The sequence below is a fragment of the Anguilla anguilla genome, chromosome 3 (genome assembly GCF_013347855.1).
Source record: "Anguilla anguilla isolate fAngAng1 chromosome 3, fAngAng1.pri, whole genome shotgun sequence".
Classification (NCBI taxonomy): Eukaryota; Metazoa; Chordata; class Actinopteri; order Anguilliformes; family Anguillidae; genus Anguilla; species Anguilla anguilla.
The window spans coordinates 36215337-36240357 of record NC_049203.1 but is presented as its reverse complement, the minus strand read 5'-3'; the positions used below and the strand labels follow the sequence as shown (position 1 = coordinate 36240357).

Below are 25021 nucleotides of genomic sequence, written 5' to 3'. Positions count from 1 at the left end.
GGCTTAGTATCACACTATATTTACAACAGTAAAATGTGAATATTATTTCAAGTGATTGTTACCTTGAATACGGTGAGTAATGCCTCTCATAGAAGACCCCTCGATTTGTGAATGACTTGACATTTCCATCATACTACTGCTGCTGGAACTCATGCTTAATAATGACTCAGATGTAATGGAAGACATACTAGCTGCAGACATGCTTGAAAATTTTACTTCACTTGTACTGGAGCTGCTGAAGGAGGCTTCTTGTACTGAGGAAGTCATGTGGGCTGAAGAGAAACTTTCATGCATGCTGCTGGTAGCTGCACTTTTCTCCATATGCACCATTTTGGCAGATTCTTTAGCCAGAGTAGTAAGGACATCTTCCTGAACCTTTTCCTTTTTTGCAGTTTGTTCAGTTTTTGTATGGGAGGCCGACTGCATTGCCAGTTTTTGGATGGCTGTCTTTGTCTCCAGGAAAGTTGTAATCTTTTCAAAAATTGTTTGATAGACTTGGCCAACAAATGAAAATGATGTTCTTGAGACCCCACCTTCTGAAATGATTTCACAGGAATATTCACCCTGGTCTTTCTGACTTAGTTCCTGGATAATGAGACTGCATGTGCCATCAGCAGCACTATGGAGAGTACGATGACTACTCTGTGTAAGTTTTGTTCCATCCTTGTACCATACTACTTCTTTCACTCTGCTTTCAGCCACACAGAACATCTTCACTTTATCTTCACAGGCTTCCACCTTGAGGTGATGAACAATCTTTGGGGGCATATCCACTTTCTGAGGAGTGGGTGACTTGATCGGTGGTGGAGATTTAACCCGCTGGGGGGAGGCTACTGGTTCAGGAGACTTAATTCTCCTCGGAGATTTGATTCCCTCAGGTGACTTGATGCGAGGTTCTGGGGACATAGGACTTGTGACCTCTGGAGATTTCACTCTGGGCACTGGAGATTTCACTCTGGGCTCTGGAGATTTTACTCTGGGCTCTGGAGATTTCACTCTGGGTTCAGGAGATTTGAGCTCTGGAGATTTAACTTTGGGTTCAGGAGACTTAATCTCTGGAGATTTCACTCTGGGTTCAGGAGATTTCACTTTGGGTTCAGGAGATTTCACTTTGGGTTCAGGAGACTTAATCTCTGGAGATCTCCCTCTGGGCTCTGGAGATTTCACTTTGGGTTCAGGAGACTTCAGCTCTGGAGATTTCACTGTGGGTTCCGGAGACTTCAGCTCTGGAGATTTCACTGTGGGTTCAGGAGACTTAATCTCTGGAGATTTCCCTCTGGGCTCTGGAGATTTCACTTTTGGTTCAGGAGACTTCATCTCTGGAGATTTCACTGTGGGTTCAGGAGACTTAATCTCTGGAGATTTCACTCTGGGTTCAGGAGATTTAACCGTTGGTGGTGGGGTTTCTGGCTCAGGAGACTTAACTGTCTTGACATGAGGTTCTGGTGACTTTGTAGTTGTAACCTCTGGAGATTTCACCTTTGGCTCTGGGGACTTTATGCTTGGTGGTGAAGTAATGACTTTCTCTTTTGGTGTTGCTTTGCGGATGGATAAGATGAACTGTGCCTCTTGTTTGCCCTCACAATTCTCTACAACTACTATGTAGCTTCCTTCATCAGTTGACTCAACAGAAGAAATTGCAAAAGTAGACTTGTACTGCGTGGTAGTTACAAGGTGCCGATGGGAAGAAACAACTTCTTTTCCTTCATGCATCCAAGTAACACTGGGGGCTGGCTCACCGTCAATGTCACATGCAAACCTGGCAGACTCGCCTTCTGATACTGTAAGAGACTGTGGCTTTGAAAGTATTCTGGCTGGTAGAGTAGTCTTCACTTTCTTATGCACAGTTACTTCCTCAACTGTGGCTTCTAAAGCCTCCACTTTTTTCTCAGATGATGCATATTTTTCATAAACAGCAGCTTCATGTGTTTCAGTCAGCTTTGATTTAGTTTCTTGAACCACTAAGCGTGTTTCAGATGAAGAAGCTCTCTTGTAGGAAGACACATGGTAAAAATCAGTTTTTGTTATGTCAGGAACGAATGGTGAAGGAACATCCTCATCTTTACGACGAGAGGAAAATGTGGAATACTCTCCTCGTGAAACATCCAGAGTGGCATAGTCAGAAGCTTCTCCCTTGGAGTTCATGCAGAGAACACGGTATGTCCCACTATCCTCTGCCTGGCAGTCAATAATCTGGAGAGTCAAAACTCCACTCATATTTATAAAACGATATTTGCTACTCTCTTGAATATGCTCACCATTATGGAACCATCTGATTTCAGCTTCTGGCTTTGATTGGACATTGAGGGTGAATTTAGTATTTTGACCACATGGCACACGGTGGGAGCGCATTCGCACAGTTATGCGTGGGGAATGATCAAGACTAAAAGGCTGCTGAGACACAACCTCATATTTCCTTTCAGATTTCAGAGCAGCTTTTCTTGCCTCATATCTGGCCATGATATCAAATCTTGCAGATCTCTCAAATCTTGAGGATGACCTGGAGGATCTCTCTGTGGAAATGGGACTAGGGGAACGGGGACGTGTTCTCTCAGGGGTTGGTGATCTCCTCTCCACAGCTTCATCCTCAGCTTCTGAAGTACGGAATACTCGTGGTTTTCTTATTAGTTCAGAAACAGGGCGCATCAATTCAATATAGGTGGGAGACAGTGATCTCCTCCTTCTCAAGTAATGGGAAACAGAGGAAGATGCGACACGGCGTTGTTCAGTTGTTTTCATTACTTCTTCAGATGATGAAACACGCATCTCTTTTTCTTTTCTTGAGACTTGTGTTTTCTCAGCTTCATCATATGTCATCTGTATTGGTGATAGTTGGCGTAGAGAATCTAATTCAAAACAGATAGGGCAGTGTCTAGCAGGGGAAGCAGAGAAGCCAAGCTCAAGCTCTTCCTCAAGCTGAAGCTTTTCTTCTTCAGATCTCTTCATTGACAAGTAGTCCTCTACAGAAATGAGCAGATCTTCATCTGAGAGATCACCCAGGGACCTTCTTCGCACTCTATAAGAGGCCTCAGATTCAGAAGGTGTATGATGCCGGGCTGGTCTTACCGTTTCTAGATCATCTAGAGAAATCTTTGGAATGCGCCATCTTGGCTTATATTGATCAGTGATTCTTGGAAGAGGCACAACATAAAACTGTTCCCACCTGGACAAACGAATGCGCTTTTGTCGCCTTTGTACAATCCTCTGCATACGCTCTGGCATTTCATACTGATCACGAAGTTTCTTGTACCATTTCATTTCAGACAATGGCACAAAATGTTTGATGTCCATGTCTTCCCCAAGAGCACCTGCAGCATGTTTAGATGGTTCTGGAATTTCATATGGCATTCGAATTCTCTTTTCTTCCACCCTAATTTTCTTTACCTCCTTTTCTTCTTCAATGTCAAATTCACCTTGCACATTCTTAGTGCTTACTGCTGGCATGTACAGAATTGAAGCTTCTCTCAAAGCCTCTTGTGCCACAAGGTTAAGTGAAGTAACTTCAGTGGATGAAAAGTGTTGAGCCAATTTATATGTCTTGTCAATTTGTTTCTGGACATATCTTTCTTTCTCTTCCTGACTCTTATACTCTCGCTTTGTATAGGTGACACGCTCAACCTTCAGTGTAGCTTGACAACTTGCTGATCCAGCTGAGTTGGTTGCAATGACTCTGTATGTGCCAGAATCTTCTGGAAGAGTTTCTCTGATATGCAAGACATGATAATCCACGTCTTCTTGAATAACTTCAACTTTCTGACTGAATACCAAAGGCTTACCATCTTTCTCCCACTTCAGGGTAGGTGCAGGTGTTCCCGACAACCTCAATTCAAAACGGGCACTCTGGCCTTCATTGCATTCTGCATTTGCAAGTAGGCGCTTGAACATTGGCCTCAGTGTGTCTTCGGTGATGGGGTGAGGTATAACAGTGAGGCGTGCCTTACAACTGTCTTCCCCAAATTTGTTATGGGCTACAACAGTATATTCTGCATCATCCTCTTGCTCAAGATTGTGAACGACAAGCTGATAAAGACCCTTGTCACTTATGAATGTGTATTTATTGTCGTTGTCCCCTGGTCTGATTCTTTGTCCAGATTTTAGCCAACTTACATTAGGTTCTGGGTGCACTGTTATGGTAACACCAAAGCGTACATCTTCACCAATATAAGCAGTCTGGTTGAATAGGGGCAAAGTAAATTCAGGTGGTCTCTGGAGTAGTCTTGTTGTATCTACTCTGCGTTTCACCTTCTTAACTGTTCTGCCCATAAAGTACTCACGATATGATCTGACTTCTTCCACAAAGAGCTCCGCATAGGCACTGTCTTCACCATATTCATTGACAACTTTGCATCTGTAGACACCATCATCTGAGCTATTAATGTCTTTGACATATATGATAGCCACTCCATCTGCGTAGCTTATTTCATACTTGTCACTTGCTTGAAGTTGTCTAACTCCACAGTACCAAGTTACCTCTGTGCTGCTGTCATAGTTCTCAATGTTGCAGACAAATTTGACATGTCCACCTTCTTCAGCAACACCATGCATGATCTGTCCGGCTTTTACACCATATGCAGATGGTGCAATCTTTACCTTTCCAATTGAGACACCTCGCTGACTTCTATATGCACCACCATAAGCAATGCGAGCTGAAGAAATGACAAAATTCCATTCTTTCTTCATCAAGGTCTGGTAGTACCGTCTGTGTCTCAAGGTCTTTATGACTTTGGTGCTGAGATGTTCAGTTTTCAACTTCAGCCAAGGATGTTCCAATGCTTCAGCAGCAGTCATACGATGTTTGCGATCTTTCATTAGAAGTCGGTCCACAAAGTCCATAGCTTCAAGACTAATGTCCTTGAATGCTTCACTGTCAAAGCTGTATTCCGCACTTGAAATTTTCTCAATCATTTTCTGGTTAGACTCAGCTGCAAATGGATTCAATCCACTGAGAAGCACATATGCTAATACACCGACTGACCACATGTCAGTAACTGTGCTGACCATATCATGCTGATGGATTTCAGGTGCACAATATTCAGGTGCAGTGAACTGAATTCTTATGTTTTCTCCAGGTGTCAAGTGTCTAGACTGGCCCATCTCAATGATCTTGATGTTTGTGCTTTTTCTTGTAGAGTATACTATGTTGTCAGGCTTGATATCAAAATGAGCAAAGCCCTTACTGTGCAAAAACTTCAGAGCCTCACACACCTGTTTTATGTACCTCACAATTTCAAATTCAGTGAGCTCAAAATTGGCCGTTCCAAGACGTTCAAATATGTCTACACCTGAGATGAACTCATAGATCAAGGCAAATTCTTCACGACTCTCAAAGTATTCATGAAGATATAACAGGTTCTTGTGTCGACCCACATTGAGTGCTGCAATTTCTCTATTCACCAGTTCCTGATCAGAACCTTTCACTTTAATTAATTTGGCCATGAATGTCTTTTTGGAGCTCTTTTCGATACAGCGGTGAACAATACCAAAATGTGAATGTGAAAGCTCTTCACACATTGTGTACTTGGCCGACAGATTCTTGATGTTTGAAAACAGTGCTTCCTCAGTTGTGATTTGTCTTGTTTCATCAACTTCCTCATCATAATTTCGGATTATGGATTTATCCTGCTTCATTGACACAGGCTCAGTTGGTTGTGATGCTTCACTCTGTCCATGCTGGTTTTCAGCAATAACACGGAACTGGTATTTTGTCTTGCCATACAGATTAATTACAGTGTATTGAGTTGCCTGGGTCTGAGCAACACGTATCCATCTATCAGAAGTGGTGGGACACTTTTCCACAATATAGTTAGTGATTTGACTCCCACCATCATTAGCAGGGGCACTCCAATTGAGAGTGATGGAATCTCTGGATGTATCACTGACTTTGATATCTTTTGGTGGATCAGGTACATCTGCAACCTCAAGTTCAACTGTCTGTTGGTCAGCACCAAATCTGTTTTTGGCATGGATTATATAGAAACCACTATCTTTCCTCTGAACTCCATGAGGGAAGACAAGTGATGTGAAGGATCTTGTGATAATCACTTGATGGTATCCACTGTTGTCAATGATTTCTTGTCCTTTCTGCCATGTGATTACTGGATCAGGCTTGCCACTAAAGGGAATCTTGATGCTAACCACTTCACCACGAAGGGCATGCACAGCCCCCATGCCTTGCAGATGTTTTGGCAGGTGAATCTTGGCAGGAACTGGAAAATACAGAAAAAATATATGATTATACTCTCTGTGCATCACTGGGGGAAAAGCATAACAAATAGAATACAATAATTATGGGCATGCTACAAGGATGTGCACTTTGCAATTCTAAATTTGAAATAATTGTACCATTTGTAGGAACCAAAACTACACCGTGCTTTTTGTTTATTCAGGCTAGATTTAAAAGAAATTGTAAATGCAATGGTCTGCTGATGAATAATACCATCAATTATCAGTTGTCTTACATTGATATGAAAACAACCAAATTTGATAATTTTACATGAGCTGCAAACAACTTTTGAGCTCATTTGAATATATTTTTGGTAAAATATTTGTATGATTTTCTTTGAATCTTTATAATTTCTAAAATAATAAATGAAACACAGTGTATTAAAAATGTAACAATTTTGTATCTTGACGTTTCATGCCAATTATAAACATGAAAGAATCCAGTAACTAGCACTTACATTACCAATTAGTTCATTTTTTGGGTCCTGCTAAGTTATATTCCCAGAAAGTGAGAAGAATTGTTTTGTTGTTGCACATGCAAAATGTACACATACTGGGCCTAATTTCTATATACTTTAATTTGTTTAGCTTGATGGCTTACCTTCAACATCCAGTGTGACAGTTGTTGAAATAGATCCCCCCTGGTTTGTAGCCCTGATTTGGTAGACTGTAGCATCCTCCTCATCAGCAGCAGAGATGACAAGTTGATAATAACCACCTTTGAATTCCTGCACTCTGATTTTCTGTCCATCAGGAAGAATTTCTTTGCCACGCTTGTACCATTTGACCACAGGCTTGGGATACCCAGTTACCTTGCAAACAAAAGTAGCGTTGTTCCTGTATTTTACACTCATGTCTCTCAGTTCTTCCTTAAAGCTAGGAGGACGAATTGCTGCATCTGATTTTGGAATAACAGGTTCTGATATTTCACTCCATTCACTCTCTCCAGCCTGATTTTCACACTTGACACGGAATTCATATTCAAACCCTTCAATAAGGCCTGTCACCGTGTACACTGGCTCAGGTATTTCATGAGTTGTTACTGCAATCCATTTGTTCTGTTTCTTCTCTCGCTTCTCAAGGTAATATTTTTTTATCTTTGCACCTCCATCACTTGTAGGTGGCTTCCATGACACAATACAGGAATCTGTTGTTACACCAGTAACAACAGGTTGATGGGGAACTCCAGGCTTTTCTGTAAAAACACAAATGTGAATTTGTTATTGTCTAATTTCAAAATTATGATTTTTCAAAAATCTTCTTCATTAATGTGTGCATGTCTTCATTAAATTAATGAGAAGAACTTACCAAATGGACTCTTAATAATGACAACAGAAGGAATCTCCAGTGGCTCACTGATGCCATATTGGTTTTGTGCAGAAACACGGAAGTAATATCCAGCACTTTCAATGAGATTTGGAACTCTACAAGATGTACCAGAGATTGATGATGATACCAGATTGTATTTCTCGCCTTCCTTTGCTTCACGCTTCTCCACTATGTAGTTTGTTATCATTGATCCACCGTCATCTTTTGGTGATTTCCAGCTGATGATCACAGAGCTCTTCAATACAGTATCAACAACAATTGGTCCTTCGGGAATAGCAGGTTTATCTGAAAAAAAGCACAAATATCAATGAAATCACATCCTTTTTCTGTTACAAAACACATTTTATATGGATTTTGTTGACTTTATTAAGCCCATTATTGTTTTGCAGAAGGTTTTACCTTGAATTTCAACATTAAGTACAGTGTCAACAGTGCCAAATATGTTGCTGATTTGGACTTTATATTTTCCTGCGTTTGTCTTGCGCTGCACATTCCTGACGACTAGATGGGTATAACTCTCAGTGTTTTCAATGATGACACCGTCAGATGGTTTTAGTGGTTTTTTGCCATAGAACCACATGATCTGTGGTATTGGACGTCCTATATATACAACATGTAGACGCAGGCTTGTACCACATCCTGCATAATATTTTTCTTTCAGTGGAAATCCTGGGTGGAACTGAGGGGCAGCCTGCAAAAAGAGCTTGCCACTGGTCTCTATTTCTCCAGCGTCGTTGATTGCTCTGCATGTGTAAAGACCTTCATCTTCCTGTTCATCTGTGGCCACAGTCAGTGAATGGTTGCGACCATCAGAACTCATCTTGTATTTACGGCTTTGGATCAGTTCCTTGCCAAATCTGGACCATTTGATGTCAGGAAGTGGTCTGCCAATTATCTGGCATTTCAGTGTGCCTGAATCTCCAAGTTTAGTGGTCACATCTTGCATTTCTTCCTTCAGACTTGGTGCTTCTCCAACTGTTAAAAGCATAAGACATGTGGTTGTGGTCATTAGATAATTAAAAAGTTTTTAGAAAATAACATAAAATATCACAGTAACTTTCACAGTAAATGTACGTACCACTCAATTTGGTTTTAATACCCATAGCTGTTCTACGTGGCCTGCTGAGTCCAGATTCATTTTCAGCAAACACTCTAAATTCATATTCAGTTGCCTCCATAAGACCACCCATGGTAAACTGTCTGTCCTTTGAACGCTCCTTGATGCATTTCTTCCAGGCACTTTCACCAGATTGCCTATACTCAATCCAGTATCCCAGGATCTCCTTTCCACCATCACAAACTGGTCGATCCCAGTGAATGGTGATGCAGTCTTTGGTGATGGAGATTATATCAATCTCACCTGGCTGGCTTGGTTTGTCTTAAAAAAGAGATGCAATAGTCAAATTGAATAGGCTTTCATTTAGAGTAGACATACCTAATGAAATACCAAGATGAAAACCTAATACTTTGTTTTCCAGGAGGCTGCAATTTACTTACCAAATGGATCCTTGCATACAACGGAATCAGACGCAGGTCCAGGCTCACTCTGACCAATGTCATTTTGGGCGATTATACGGAACTGATATTCTGCATCAGGTATGAGTCCAGTTATAGTGTACATTGTAGTGGTTATATGAGTTTTGTTGTGACGTACCCACTTTTCAGTAGATACCTCTCTACGATCAACATAATAGCCAGTAACACGAGAACCTCCATCATCTCTAGGTCTGGACCAAGACAGAGCAACAGTATTCTTTGTGACATCCATAATTTCTGGTGGATTGCTGGGAGGTTCTGGTGGACCTGTTGTAACAGAATAACAACAGATAGTTTATTGTCACCCATGTGATATAATTATTAAATATTTGTATTAGCCAGTGAAAATATACTCACAGAGAGGTGTCTTGGGTATGACGGTTTCATCTGATTTCAAAGATCTGCTAAAGCCGAACTGGTTTTCAGCTGTCACCTTAAAGTGGTACTCAACATTTTCCTTCAGTCCTTTGACAACCATTGAAGTGTCAACAACCCTTGCATCAACAGTGTACCAGGCTGCCTTAGGAACTTCTCGCCTCTCAATCATGTATCCAAGAATGTCAGAGCCACCATCATCTGAAGGAGCTCTCCAACTCACTCTTACAGAGCGAGCCTGGATGTCATCAAATTCAAGTGGACCTTCCGGCGGATCTGGCCGTCCAATGACTTTAACTTTAATGTATACAGCCTTCTTGCCACACTTGTTCTCAAGCACAAGGTCATAGGTACCAGTATCATCTCTGTGAGCTTCCTTGATCACAAGCTCAGTGAGATCATCACCCGTTGCAATCATGGCTCTGTGAGAAATATCACGACCATCTTTTGTCCATTTACAGGTGGGAATTGGTTTTCCCTTGATAGGCACAGAGAGTTTTATGACGCCACCTTGTCTGACAACTAAGCCTTGCTGGTATATTTCATCAAGCTCATAATCAGGATAGCCTGGAGAAAGAATATAAATTGTTAAGCTATACCTTATTGGGAAGATAGAATGCAATCTCTCAGTAATTTTGGTGATAATCTGATTTAATAACAAAATTAGTTGGAATTTTAAATAACTCCTTACCAAGCATTTCTGTAACTTTTACTGCTCCTGGGATTTCAGCAGGTTCACCAGGTCCACCAGCATTGCATGCCATTACACGGAACCTGTATTCAGCTCCCTGAGGCATATGTGTCAGAGTGTATTCACAAATCTTTGTTGGTGTTGTGTTACATTTTGTCCATTCAACTTGATCAATCTTCTGCATCTCAATCAGGTAACCTATGATTCTAGAACCACCCTCTTCCTCAGGGGGACTCCAAGCCAGTGACACAGATGTCCGTGTGGTATCTGAAACTCTTGGTTTCTGTGGTGGACCAGGGGGTTCTATACAAATGGAAAAAGGCATTTTTTAGTTAAACTATAATTCCACACTTAAACTTAACAGCTTATAACATGTTCTTTCACTTTACGTTAAGTCGCACTAATACCTATGTAAGTGCACTATAACTACAGAGCTAGGTATGACTGTGCACATTGTTATATAGTGACACTGCAACATTTCAATGTATCTTTAGTACTTTTAATGTTTTAAGTGGGTATTATGATTTTTGTGAAAAAGTAATAAGTAATAAGTAATACTTCCAGGTAAGTTCCTGATACTGTCAAAAAAACCCAGAACAGGTACAGAAACAAGTACAATTTGGCAATGTGTACATATGCAGCAGTTACACAGTACTAACCACAGTAACTACTGTGTGAATGCACAAGTATTATGGATACTAATGGAACCTAACATTTGAATCACAAGAATGGTACGTACCAATGGGATCCATTGCCACTGCTGGTTTAGAAGCCGCGCTAGGTTTGCCATGGCCTCTAGAGTTGATTGCAGTTACTCTAAACTCATATTCAAGACCCTCAATCAAACCAGTTGATCGATATCTCATCATTGTTACTGGATTCTTATTAATGCGCACCCATCTATCAGATTTTACTTCCTTGCGCTCAATGATATATCCAGACACATGGGAACCACCATCTTCCTCTGGTGGAGTCCATGTGAGTGTCATTCCTTCATGTGACATGTCAAACACATCAGGTCTACCTGGTGCCCCAGGTGTGGCTGTAAAAAGAAACAAAAATAGTTATTCCTCCCACCGTTTCCATGTAAAAAAAAGACAAACTTGAAAAACTCCAAACTTGTTGTAGGATCACTTACTCTTTGCACTCTTGCACTCCACAACTTCAGACTGCAAGAATAATCCAATGCCAAAGCGATTTGTTGCAGCAACGCGGAACACATATTCATTTCCCTCAGTCAATCTGGTGAACTTAAATGTGGGTCTGGTGACAGATTCTGATACAGGGAGCCATCCTGTTTGGTGAGCATCACGTTGTTCAACAATGTAACCACTGATGTTAGCACCTCCATCCTTTTCTGGTGGATTCCAGCTGACAGTGACAGATGTTGCTTCAACTTCATCAATTCTTAATGGTCCAACAGGCACACCAGGTTTATCTAATTAGGGAAATAATATACAGTTAGTGATTTCAATACATTTTTTTGCACACAAATTTTTTTGAACGTGATTTCGGTAGATTATCATATCTCACCAAGAATGATGACTTTAATCATTTCTGTTGCAGTTCCTGCGATATTCTTCGCCTCAAGGGTATAGTTGCCTGTGTCATCAATTGTGGTTTCACGCACAGTTAACTTGGTGTATTTCCCAGTGGTCTCTACCATGACCCGATCAAGTTCTTTTATCATTGCACCACCAAAGTACCAAGAGCAAACTGGAGGAGGTTTTCCAATGACTGGAATGTGGAGTTCAATTGGTCTTCCAGCTGGTACACTGACAGTCTTCTGTGGTATACCAGCCAGGTCAATCTGAGGCAAAACTGTGAAATAGAATAAAATATGATATAATAAATAATACGCATTTTGCATAATTTCGTATACGCATAATTTTAATAATCATTATGGTAAAATAATGTAAATACCTCTGTGCTCTTGAATAGTGACAGGTGACACAATCTCTCTGGCTTCACTTACTCCCCTGCTGTTCTCAGCTTTAATTCTGAAGAGATATTGCTCTGACTCATTCAGAGAAGCAATAGTGTGTTCAAATACTGTTGTTTTCAATGTGGCCACTGTCATCCACCTGTCTGTTCCAAATTTGCATGCTTCAATGGTGTAGCCAGTAAGTCGGCTTCCACCATCATGAAGTGGTTTTTCCCATCTCAAGGTTACTGTTGACTTGGTTGTATCAACAACTTCCAAATTCTGGGGAATCATAGGAACTTCACAAGCCAGCAGTGCATCACTTGTTTCACAAGGCTCACCAACACCATAAATGTTTTCTGGTAATACCCTGAAGAAGTACAGAGCCCCTTGTTCTAGACCAGTGATTCTGTACAATGTCTTATTGCATTTAGATGTCACTCTTTTGTAAGATTTCATGGCTGCTTCACGTTGTTCGATGATGTAGTTGTTTACAGGTGCTCCTCCATCAACACTAGGGACATCCCATGTAATTACAACAGATTCATTCGTATAGTCCTTAATCTTTATTGAACCAGGAGGTCCAGGAGTATCTGAAATCATGAAATTTAAATCAGAATTACATAAAATTCTTAGAGAAGACATGTCATTACAGAAGGTAACCAAAATGTTGACATATATGCATCAGCTGTTCCCTACCATAAACCTTGACAAGAATCGTAGCAGACTTCTTGCCAGATGGATTCTCTGCCTCAATTGTATATTTTCCTGCATCGTAGCGGTGTACTTTTTCAACTGTCAGAGTTGTGTAGCCGTCAGTTGTATCAATATATCCACGGCTCAGTAGATCTACCCCAGGTTTACTCCAGGTTACAAGTGGAGTAGGTCTTCCAGTTACAGCAACAAAGAGACGAAGAGAACCGCCAGCTCGCAAGCAGACAGTCTTCTTCAGGTCATCAGCAAGCTCAAGGTCAGGTATTTCTGGTTGAAAAACAAATGTTTTATTTTATCAGTTCAAAACTGTGATGACAATTAGTCATTGTAGCAGGTTGGGTGTCTTTTAAAAGGAAGAGTGATTTAAAAAATATGTTTTCATATTACTAATAGTTACAGTTTCAAATATATTCAAATTCAAGTATATTCAAATAATACCATGTAATTATCAATAATTTAGATTTTGACCGTATTCTCTCTCTTTTTCTCAATGAACAACATTAACAACAGATTTGAAGATCAATGACACATTGTTCACGCATAACAAAGCACTGCTGTTGAAATAAGTTTCTGTAACATACAGACAATATATAAAAAAGGTTCACAACTCACCAATTCTTTCTATTGGTTCAGTTTCTGGGCAGGGCTCACTGAATTCACCCATGCCGTTGGCATTAACTGCAGCTACTCTGAAGCAATACTTCTTGTTGCTTGCAAGGCCACCTGCAACGTACTCTGTGGTCTTCAAGTGCTTTTGATGGGCCCGGAACCATTGCTCAGTTCCCTCCTCTAGCATCTCAACAATATATCCAATCACATCAGCTCCACCATCATACATTGGTCTTGTCCATGCCAGGCTAATGCTGTGCTTGGTAGTATCTATCACACGAGGAACTGAGGGGGGAGCGGGAGTATCTGGAACAGAGAAAGGAAAAGTTGAAGGAAATACCAATGGATGTGTTATGATTCAAATTGACAGTAGCCTTAAAATCAGTGACTCACATGTTGGATCTCTACAGAAGGCATATTGGGATGCTTCACTTGGTTGACTGTTCCCAGCTGCATTTGTAGCCGTTACACGGAACTGGTAATCACTGCCTTCCAGAAGACCAGTGATCTTAAGTCTTGTGTCATATATGGTGTAATCTTTGTTTACTCTCGTCCATCGTACACTCTTCTTTTCACGTTTATCTACTAGGTAAGTTTTTATTTCACTTCCACCATCACTCTCAGGCATCAGCCATTCAATAATGACATGTTCCTTAGCTACAGCAATGATTTCAGGTGCTCCAGGAGGTGATGGGATAGCTGAAATAGAACAAGAACAATAATGTAATGGGCCCTTTTTCACCACAATAAATAACTGTTCAAATGACAGATATCATACTTACTGTATGCATTTCTGGCAATAACAGGCTCAGACTCTAATGGCACGCCAGGTCCGTACTTGTTCACACCTCTTACACGGAAGATGTACTCATTGTTTTTTATCAGCCTGGTAGCAACACAAGAAAGTGTCTTGCACTCAGGTTCAACTACTGCCCAGTTGAGTCTGCTCGTTTCTCGTCTCTCAACAATGTAGTGAGAGACTGGATCTCCACCATCCTCCAGAGGTATTTTCCAAGACACGGTGCATTTTTCCTCTGTCACTCTAGTGATTTTGATCTTGTCATCACAAGGTCCGGGTGTATCTGAAAGTTGAAAGTATCATCAATATGTCTCATCAATATGTTTTACAAATTACATATTTAGAATAGTTTTGTCAGATATTGGACAATTACTTATACACTTACCAAGTACTTTAACATTGACAGAAGCTGTCTTGACTCCACTGGCATTCTTTACCGTCAGGATGTACCTTCCAGAGTCATTTCTATCACAGTACTTGATAATAGCCATAGCACGTGTGCTGGTGTATTGCAGAGAGTATTTCTCACCAAGCTCTAATTCTTTATCACCTTTGGCCCAGAAAACATTTGGTTCGGGTTTGCCACCAACAGCTGCATCAAGAACAAGGTCTGACCCAGCTCTAATAGTGATAGTTTCTCCAAGAAGTGTGGTATCAAGTTCTGCTTTTGGAGGACCTGTAACGTAGAGTATACATTAAAGGTTTACATTCAAAATAAAATGTGACATAGATACGAGGAACAAGGAACGATGAAATTAATCATAATCTTACTGTATTCATCCTTGCATGTGACAGGTCCTGTTGATTCAGAAGGCATACTGTGTACTCCAGCTCCATTTTTGGCAATGACACGAAACTCATACACATCACCTTCACTCAGTGAAGTTATCGTAAAATAATTCTCTGTGACAGTTGCGTAGTTGCACTTCAGCCAGCGACCTTGATCATCATCACTGAATAGCTTGCGCTCAACTATATATCCCACAATCGTACTGCCACCATCATTGAATGGTACAGACCATGTGATTGATACTGATGTTTTTGTCACATCTGTTACTTCTGGTTTACCAGGGGGGTCTGAATACGGAAAGAAAACAGAATATTTATTCAAGTAGCTGCAAAAGAAATTTAACAAATACAGGCTTCATAATAAGAATTTATCACTCACCAACTGGATTCTGAGCCACCATTGATCTGGAAGCTTCACTGGCTTTGCTCAAGCCAGCAATATTCATTGCATAAACTCTGAATTGGTACTCAAGGCCTGGTATGAGTGTAGATACTTTGTAGTGGCACTCAATGCATGGGATCTTGTTCTCTCTCACCCATAAGATGGTATTCCTCTCTTTCTTCTCAATCCAGTACCCAGTGATCTGACTGCCCCCATCGTGATATGGAGGCTCCCACCGAATACCCATTGCATTTGCGCTAACAAAGATTACATCTGGGCGTGTTGGTGAACCTGGTGGAACTGTAATTAAAAGTATCAGAGACGCATTAAGTATGTACATTTTACCCTAGAGGCAAAAAACATACAGTCAAGTACAGTTAACTTACCGAATGGATGCTCTGCAACAACAGATTGAGATTCAATGGATTTGCTCACGCCAAATCTGTTTTCAGCACGAACACGGAACGTGTATTCCATATATTTGGTCAAATGTGTGACTTTAATTGTTGTGCGTTTTACGCTGGAGTTCACAACTTGCCAAGTGGCTGAGCCAGATTCACGTTTCTCCACAATGTAGTTGGTGACCTCAGTTCCACCATCGTCTTCTGGTTCAGCCCATGTTAACACACAGGACTCAGATGAGACTGATGAAATTGCAACCGGTCCAGTTGGTGCACCAGGTCTGCCAACAACGTTGACTGTTACAGTGAATGTCTTGGCTCCTGCAATGTTTTCTAGGGTGAGGTAATATTTACCACTATCACCTCTCATGGAGTCTTTGACTGTCAAAGTGGTCCTCTCTACTGAGGTCATGATTGATACTCTGTCTGTTTCCTTAAGTTTCATCTCTTCCAGTTTCCATGTTACCTTAGGGGCAGGCCTGCCACTAATGGGAATATCAATAGTAAAAGCATTGCCAATCTTGCATTTAATGAGCTGGTTGGTGATACCACTCAGATCTGCAGTTGGCTCAATACGAGGCTCTTTGATGATGACAGGGGCAAAGGTGTCTCTTGGTTCACTGAGGCCAGCATCATTCTTAGCTGTCACACGGAATTCATATTCTGTGTTCTCGAATAAGCCCTCAATGATCATGCTTAGGGACTTAGTCTGGCCACCAAGAACCCAGTGATCTGAGCTTGTTGCTTTAGTTTCAACAATGTATCCTGTGATGCGACTTCCACCATCATGTTCAGGTTTCAGCCAAGCCAGAGTGGCCGTAGAATTTGTGGTATCAATGACATCCAGTCTCTTTGGCGGAGCAGGTTCTTCAGTGGCAATGATTGGCTCTGACATCTCATAAGGTTCACCCTGGCCATACTGGTTTTCTGCAGTGACTCTGAAGCAGTATGCTACACCTACAGCAAGATTACTTACTCTCAGAATTTGACGAGTGCATTTGGCACTGACTTCCTGCCAACTAAGACGACTAGCCTCACGTTTCTCAACAATGTAATGATGAATACGGGCTCCTCCATCATTAGCAGGTGCATCCCACATCAAAGTCAGAGCTCCTCTGGTTACATCTTTGAAGGTAAGCGGACCTGGTGGTCCAGGTGTATCTAACACCTTTACAGTAAATGTAATTGATTTACGCCCACTGTTGTTCTCCAGCGATAAAGTGTATTTCCCTGCATCATACCTGGTACAGTTCTCAATGGTTAAGGTACTATTTGTTTCTGTAGTATTAATATCTACCATCACACCAAGCTCTCCATCGGCCTTAGTCCATGTAGCAAGTGGTGCTGGTTTTCCTTTGAAGGCAATTTGTAGACATACAGTACCTCCATTCTTCACAATGTGTGTCTGCTTGAAGGTTTCGTCAATATCAATCTCTGGTGACGTAAGTCTATCAACAGCTTGTACTGCATTGGGTAGCTCTGAAGCTTCTCCTTGTCCAGCAGCATTAACTGCAGAGACTCTGAATTTGTATTCTTCACCTGCTTCCAAGCCAGTTGCTGTGTATTTGGTGTGGAAGCAGGGTTCAATGTTAACTTTATGCCAATCTTCTAGTCTTGCCTTGCACATCTCAATGGTGTATCCAATTATCTCCATTCCACCATCAAATACAGGCTTTGTCCATTCCAAAGTAACAGATGATTGTGTGGAATCTGTAGCCTTCACCACAGTCGGGGCACTGGGGGGACTAGTTGGCTCTTTGCATTTGAAAAGTCTTGATGTACTGCTTGCTGGTCCTATTCCAGCAGCATTTTCAGCCATTACACGGAACTCATATTCATTTCCTTCTGTGAGATTTATTACTCTGTGTCTAATCTCAGTGATGGGCCTCTTTGATGATACCTTTACCCAATGTAAGCTCTTTTTCTCCCTTCTTTCTAGAATGTACTGTTTAATTTCATTTCCACCGTCTGATTTTGGTCGTGTCCAACAAAGTGTAATGCTGTCTCCAGTGACATGAGTGGAGTCTGGTGTCCCAGGAGCATCTGGCACAGCTGAAGAAAAGAAAAACAAATGCATTTGTTTAAAGATATGGCCACTTTTAGTTGTTCCCTTTGAAACTTATAAATTAAATGTATAATAAAATATACATGTCATACTGAGAGGGACTTACTAAACTGCATCTCTGCAACAATGGGATCAGAGTCCAGTGGTTTGCCAACACCAAATTTGTTAACAGCAGAAACACGGAACTGGTACTCATTGCCCTTGATAAGTTTTGTTGCATTAAAAGAGCAAGCTTCACATTTATCCATGACAAGTGCCCAGCTAATTCTGGAGGTTGCTCTTTTTTCAATCACATAATGGGTGATGGCAGAACATCCGTCATTATCAGGTGGATTCCACCAGAGAGTTACTTTCTCAGCTGAGATATTTGTGAAACGAATTGGTCCATCAGGTGGCCCAGGTGTATCTGCATGGAGAAATAATTTAAGTAAGTAAATAATATTACAATATACATGATATATTATTTAGAAAATTATATTATAGTATTTCACATAATATAAATATGTACCATGAACTCTGACAAGAATATCCTCCTTCTTGGTTCCTGAGCTATTCTTAGCTTCCACACTATATATACCACGGTGATTACGGTTCACATCTCTGATGAACAGTGAACTTGATCCAATTGCTGTAGTGATGTCAATCATCATCTTCTTGTCTATTTCCTTCCCATCCTTAAACCATGTGACTTGAGGCACAGGCCGTCCTCTGACAATGGCATTAATGCTGACATTTTCTCCAGCTTTCATTGTTATACTTTGTTCCCCAATAAACTCAATGCTTGGAGAAACTAAAAAAAAAAAGAAAAGAGAAAACAATTTTTTACCGTTATTTGTTTTAATTATGTTCAGGGATAATTATGACAAACGTACACACTATACTCATATACTTACCACTTTCATCTCTAGTCATGATGTAGCCAGAGGACTGGGAAGGTGAACTAACTGTGCCGACTGCATTCCTGGCAATCACTCTGAATTCAAAGCGATCACCAGGAGCAAGTCCTGTCACTGTGTATTGGCATTCAGTAATATCAATGAAGTTGCATCTCAACCATTTGCCTCTTCCTTGGCGCCTCTCCACACTGTAAGCCACAATTTTGCTGCCTCCATCACGCTTAGGTGGATCCCATTTGAGTGAAACTGATTCTCTTGTCACATCAATGCAGTCAGGTATACCAGGTGGATCTAAATAGACATGGAAATGTTATTAGAGCAGACAATAAGTATCATTTAATATAAATATAAGATGGGATATAAAGTATTTGAACTTTAACAAGCTTAAATTAGAACTTACCAACTGGAGATATAGCCAGTGTGTATTTACTTGCTTCACTGACACAGCTTAAGCCAGCATTGTTCTGTGCATACACTCTGAATTGATATTCCAGTCCTTCAATGAGACCAGTGATTCTGTATTCTCTTGCAGAAATTACTGAGGAATTTACTTTTGTCCACAGAAGGCTGTTCCTGTCCTTCTTTTCAACATGGAAGCCAGTGATTGGTGAGCCACCATCAAAAGATGGCGCCTCCCACTGAATTGTCATGCCATCACTCGTGACATTGTAGACAACAGGCTTTCCTGGTGGACCTGGAGGTTTGTACTGGTGTTGGGCAACCACATCTTGTGAATTCAAAGGCTCACTCACTCCATATTTGTTTTCTGCACGTACTCTAAACTGGTATTCTGTTCCTTTATTTAAGTTAGGTATTTTGAAGGTTGTTCTTACTACACTTGAGCAAACAAGCTTCCATGCTGCTTGTGATGTTTCACGTTTCTCCACACTGTAACAAGTGATTTCTCCACCTCCATCATCAGTTGGTTCATTCCAAGATATTATTATACTCTGTGCTTTGATTTCATCAAATCGAATTGGTCCAGTTGGTTTTGAGGGTGGTCCAAGAGTTATGACTTTTATATCAAATGAATTTTTGCTGAGTTTGTTGTCAAGTGTCAATGTGTATTTCCCTGCATTATCTTTTCTTACATTTCTGATTGTAAGAGCAACTTTGTTTTCTGTTAACCAGAAACGTATCTGTTCATTTTCCTTCAGTTGTTCATCATCTTTCAACCACCGTATACTGGGTTTTGGTTTACCTTTGAATGGCAGCTCAATGTTTATATTTTGTCCAATTCTGGCAAAGATTTCACCTCCAGGGTAATCTGCAAGATTAGCTTCAGGTGGAATAAGTAAATCCATCACTGTGATAGGTCCCACTTGTGAGAAGTCACTCTGCCCCTTTTCATTCTTAGAATATACTCTGAAATCCATAACTGCAAATTCCTCAAGGTTTGTGACCTCGTATTGACAACGCTTGCAGGTACCAGCAAGTGTCCATGCTACTTCATCTTCATCTTTCTTCTGTATGACATAGTCTGTGATATGACTGCCACCATCATAATCAGGCTTAGTCCACTGTAGTGTCACTGATGTATTAGTGGAGTCCTTCAGGGCAAGATCTTTAACTGGCCCAGGTGCTTCAGTGGCCCTTACAAGCTCTTCTGTTTCACATGGGTCACCAACACCATTTTCATTCTCAGCTGAAACCCGGAAGAAGTAGCCTACATCCTCAGACAGACCATCAATTTTATATGCTGTATTAGAACACTCATTAGTCACAATAGAATAAGATTTCTTTGTAGCATCCCTCTTTTCAATAATGTAATTTTTGATTTCTGAACCGCCATCAATAAGAGGTGCCTCCCAACTCAGAGTTAATTTCCCACGAGTCACATTCTTAATCAACAATTTCTGACAAGCAGATGGAGTGTCAAGCACTTTCACAGACACCGTGATTGTCTTTGGCTCCCCAACACCATTTTCAATCTCAAGAACATATTTTCCACTGTCATCACGAGTGACCTTTGGAATGACAAGAACTGTTGTAGATTCTGTGTTGCTAATGCTATATTTTGGATCATTGGCAATATTCTTGTCTCCCTTTCTCCAGGTGACATTTGGTGCCGGTCTACCCTTCAGTGGAATCATAACTGTCACATCCTTTCCTGCCTTCACCGTGTATTGAGTTTTCATGGTGACATCAAGATCAACATCAGCTTCCTCTGTAGAAATGAAAAGGGAAAGAATATCTGTAAGGTTAAGAATTCACCACTGAATTAAAAAATCTTGCGTTTTAAAAGAAGACAAGTTTCGTACTAACCTAGAATATCTTTAGCTTGTACAGGCTGAGCCATCTCAATTGGTCGTCCATGTCCAACACAGTTAACAGCAGATACACGGAAGAAATAGTAAACTCCAGGTTTGAGGTATGACACAACATACTCTGTTGTTCTCACTTCATCCTTGGAGCTAATCACTGTCCATTCACTTTCTCCAGAAATCCTCTCTTCAACAATGTAGCTAGTGATCTCACTGCCTCCATTATACACAGGTTTAACCCATCCAAGAGTGATAGAAGTTTTGGTTGAGTCAACAACTTTGAGTTTCGTTGGTTCACTTGGTGGATCTAAAATGTGAAAAAAAGTTAATTAAATCTATGAAAATAGAACAATCTCTTAATCAAGAATCCCTCAACAAAATAGTAACACTTACCAATAGGATCAGCTGCTTTGTAGAAGGCAGAAATGTCAGAGTATTCACCTTGTCCAGCCTTATTGATAGCACAAACACGATACTGATATTCATTTCCCTCTGTAAGATTACTGACTTTCTGTCTAGTGTCACGAATGGGATATTTGATGACCTTGAACCACCTGAGACTCTTCTTCTCACATTTTTCTAGGTAGTATCCATCAATATCACTACCGCCATCAATACCTGGTCTCTCCCAGACCACTGTCATTGTTGACTTTGTTATCATTGTAACCTCTGGCTTGCTGGGTTTGTCAGGAACAACTGTGAAAGTAAAGAACCAAAATGTTAGGGCTGTTAAACACTGCTGGAACAGAAAGCATTGCTATAGGTCTGTGTTCCTTACCAAATGCATTCCTGGCAATAACTGGCTCAGACTCCAAAGGATCTCCAACTCCATATTTGTTGACACCCCTGACACGGAAGATATATTCGTTGCCTTTGATCAGCCTCTGAACAGAAACTATGCATTCTTCCAGTTTTTCAGAAATGATGGACCATAATACTCTGCTTGTCTCCCGTTTTTCCACAATGTAGTGGGTGACCATAGCACCACCCTCATCAGCCGGAGAGTCCCACATTATGGTAATCTTGTCTGCTGTGACTGTCTTAAATTGAATGGCTCCAGCAGGAGGTCCAGGTTTGTCTGATGGTAAGAAAATATAAAAATGAATCAAATCAATAAAGCAAACTTCTCATAATCTTCTTTACATATTATTGAGCAAGTGTTTAAGTGTAAGTGAAATTTACCTAAATGTTTTATGTAATTTACATCAAATAAATTAGAAAATACACACCTAGAATTTGTACTCTAAAGGAAGCAGTTGCTGAGCCCAAAGAATTCTTGATTCTAATTTCATATAATCCAGAATTCAGACGAGTAGCATCCTTGATGAGAATGCAAGAGGCATCCCTCGTGTTCTCAATTGAGAGCTGACCATTGGATTTCAATTCCTTTCCATCTTTGTACCACTCAATTGTTGGAAGAGGCTTTGCAATAATTCCAACTCTCAGCTGAACAGCTTCTCCTGCCTTGAATTTTACCACATCCAAATACTCTTGAGGTAGCTGTATCTCAGGAGCCCCTGTAATACATTAAATAAAATTATATAGTGACAGAATACTGAAAATTATAATTATTTATTTAATTGAAAGAAAAGCACAACCTACCATATGTATCCACACAAGTGGCAGGCCCAGCAATAACAGATGGGTTGCTGATTGACCCAACTGCATTCTTTGCCATGACTCTAAATTCATAGCTTTGATCCTGGGTCAAGCCAGTAACTGTAAAATTTGTTTCTGCAATATTTGTTAGGTTTGCTTTGGTCCATCTGGCATTTGTTACATCTCGATATTCCACAATGTATCCAGTTATAGTGCTACCACCATCATATGGAGGCTTCTGCCAAGCGAGTGAGATAGAATTCTTTGTGATGTCAGAGACACGCAGGTTGACTGGAGGTTCTGAAAAACAGAGTTGAATTGCAGCATTAATAATAAGATACAATTTATAATGATGTGATGTAACAATTTGAAATAATTAAAGATGATAAAAAACACAAATTACCACATGAATCAATGGCAAGTACAGCATCAGATGTTTTGCTGACGGGGCCAATTCCAGCTGCATTTTCCGCTGCCACCTTGAACTCATAGATCAGGCCAGGAAAGATGTTTGTCACCTTGAAGTGTGTTGAGCGGATAACAGTTTTGTTAACCTTCTGCCACAAGATGCTGTTTCTATCCTTCATCTGTAAGTGGTATCCAAAAATATGGCTTCCTCCATCTGAAGTAGGCTCCTCCCAGCTTACAGCAATGCTCTCTCTTGTAACAGAAGTTATGCATGGTGCCGATGGAGGTCCAGGGATTGCTAAAAGAAAAAAAATGAAGAAAAAAACAATTAAGGCTGCATTCAATGGATTACTTTTACTGAATAATTTCTCTCAGTAATTGTTTAGTTTTCTGGACTAAAAATAACTGTAATAACTTGTACAAGTTAGAGGTTAATTAACAAACTAAACGGTTGTTTTTTCAGGTCATGGCAATGCGCAGTATTTGCTCATTATTTAGCTATACAGGCTAATGTTCTTTCTCCAAGCCAACAGGTATTTTAACAATGTAAAATCTGTATAGTCTGCACAGTTTAAATGTTTCTGCAGCTAATTGCTTAATGCAGTAGTCATTTGTGCTTTACTGTGCTTTTTGTGCTTGAGCAATATTCAATTACATGGAAATTAACCTCTAAATTCAAAGTATAAACTCTTACTTATGACATTAACTTTCTTAGAAAAATGTGATTGAAATGTTTTGTTTTCCATGGTCTGGTGTTATACCAAAGAAAACCAAAACAGCAAGAAAAATTGTAATATTAAATTGCAATACTTACAGAATTGCAATATTTACATTGGTACCTAAAAGCCGATTCCCATGCCTACTGCTACTGCAGGTTAATGTATCAGAAAACATGTATTAAAAAAAATAAAAAAAGAAGAAACACATATTACTTACTGTATGGTAATTTTACAGATACAGTTGGCGAATCAGTGTGTTCACTGATGCCAAAGCGATTTTCCGCCCTGATCCTGAACTGATATTCCTCCCCAGTTGTCAGTTTCATGATCTTTATTGTGCTCCTGGCAACTGCAGATGACACCTCTATCCAGTGAGCAGAAGTTGTTTCACGCTTCATTACAATGTAGTTGGTGATTGGGCTGCCACCATCATATAGAGGAGGGAACCATTTTAGGTTCACACTGTCTTCAGTGACATCACTGATTTCAACGGGACCAACAGGAGGCCCTGGTCTGTCCAGTACCACAATGTTCACAAATGACTTGGTAGTTCCACTTGTATTGGATGCAGTGATGTCATATCTGCCAGCATCAAGAGCAATACTCTCACAAAGGTTAATGATGAGGCCCACTGGTGTTACTTCAGAGTTGAATCTCATTGTAGATTTCACAGGCACATCATCTTTTGAAAGAGACACTTTTGGCAGAGGTTTTCCAGTAAGTGGGATCTCAAATTTTAGGTTTGATCCTGCTCTGACAAACACGGTATTGTGAGGGAAGTTCCTCATATCAATTTCCGGGGACTCTGTATGTAAAAGAAGGCAAAATAATGACATTGATTGATGATGTCAATAGCACAATGTTATATAAAATGAATTATACTTCATTTAACATCAGTAAAAAAATTCTGCTTACCTAGTTGATCTTTCACAACCACAGGCATAATCATTTCTTTGGGGTCACTGAGACCAGCATGGTTTTCAGCACGGACTCTGAAGAAATATTCAGCATTTTCCCTCAGGCCACTAACTAATTGATGGGTGGTTTTGACAACACCACACTTCACCCACTTCTGCTGACCCTTTTCAAGAGCTTCAACCAGATATCCAGTGACTCTGCTACCTCCATCATGTTCTGGTTTATTCCACGCCAATGTGACACTGTCCTTTGTTACATTTGTAACGCCAAACTTTGTAGGAGGACTTGGTTTTTCTGAAATAATAAAATATAATTAATAAAAATTAAAGAAAGAAAAGACATTAATGAAGATTAATTGTAACATAAGTAAAAGTAAAATGG

At 40.3% G+C, this 25021-nt stretch overlaps 1 protein-coding gene across 1 annotated transcript in view; it reads right to left on the bottom strand.

The window, feature by feature from the left end:
- LOC118222800 (titin-like) overlaps window positions 1-25021 on the bottom strand; it is a 210973-nt gene that overhangs the window by 1395 nt on the left and 184557 nt on the right. The window contains 32 exon segments of the mRNA XM_035408657.1: window positions 63-6206; window positions 6824-7417; window positions 7531-7836; window positions 7951-8526; window positions 8630-8929; window positions 9049-9354; window positions 9445-10029; window positions 10154-10456; window positions 10893-11195; window positions 11292-11591; window positions 11687-11974; window positions 12077-12670; window positions 12777-13058; window positions 13404-13706; window positions 13794-14099; window positions 14183-14482; window positions 14585-14875; window positions 14971-15276; window positions 15368-15670; window positions 15757-17823; window positions 17943-18242; window positions 18345-18626; window positions 18730-19023; window positions 19133-20899; window positions 20998-21303; window positions 21390-21692; window positions 21775-22074; window positions 22226-22513; window positions 22599-22895; window positions 22999-23301; window positions 23940-24527; window positions 24638-24934. Of these exon segments, the coding sequence (XP_035264548.1) occupies window positions 63-6206; window positions 6824-7417; window positions 7531-7836; window positions 7951-8526; window positions 8630-8929; window positions 9049-9354; window positions 9445-10029; window positions 10154-10456; window positions 10893-11195; window positions 11292-11591; window positions 11687-11974; window positions 12077-12670; window positions 12777-13058; window positions 13404-13706; window positions 13794-14099; window positions 14183-14482; window positions 14585-14875; window positions 14971-15276; window positions 15368-15670; window positions 15757-17823; window positions 17943-18242; window positions 18345-18626; window positions 18730-19023; window positions 19133-20899; window positions 20998-21303; window positions 21390-21692; window positions 21775-22074; window positions 22226-22513; window positions 22599-22895; window positions 22999-23301; window positions 23940-24527; window positions 24638-24934 (20082 nt within the window).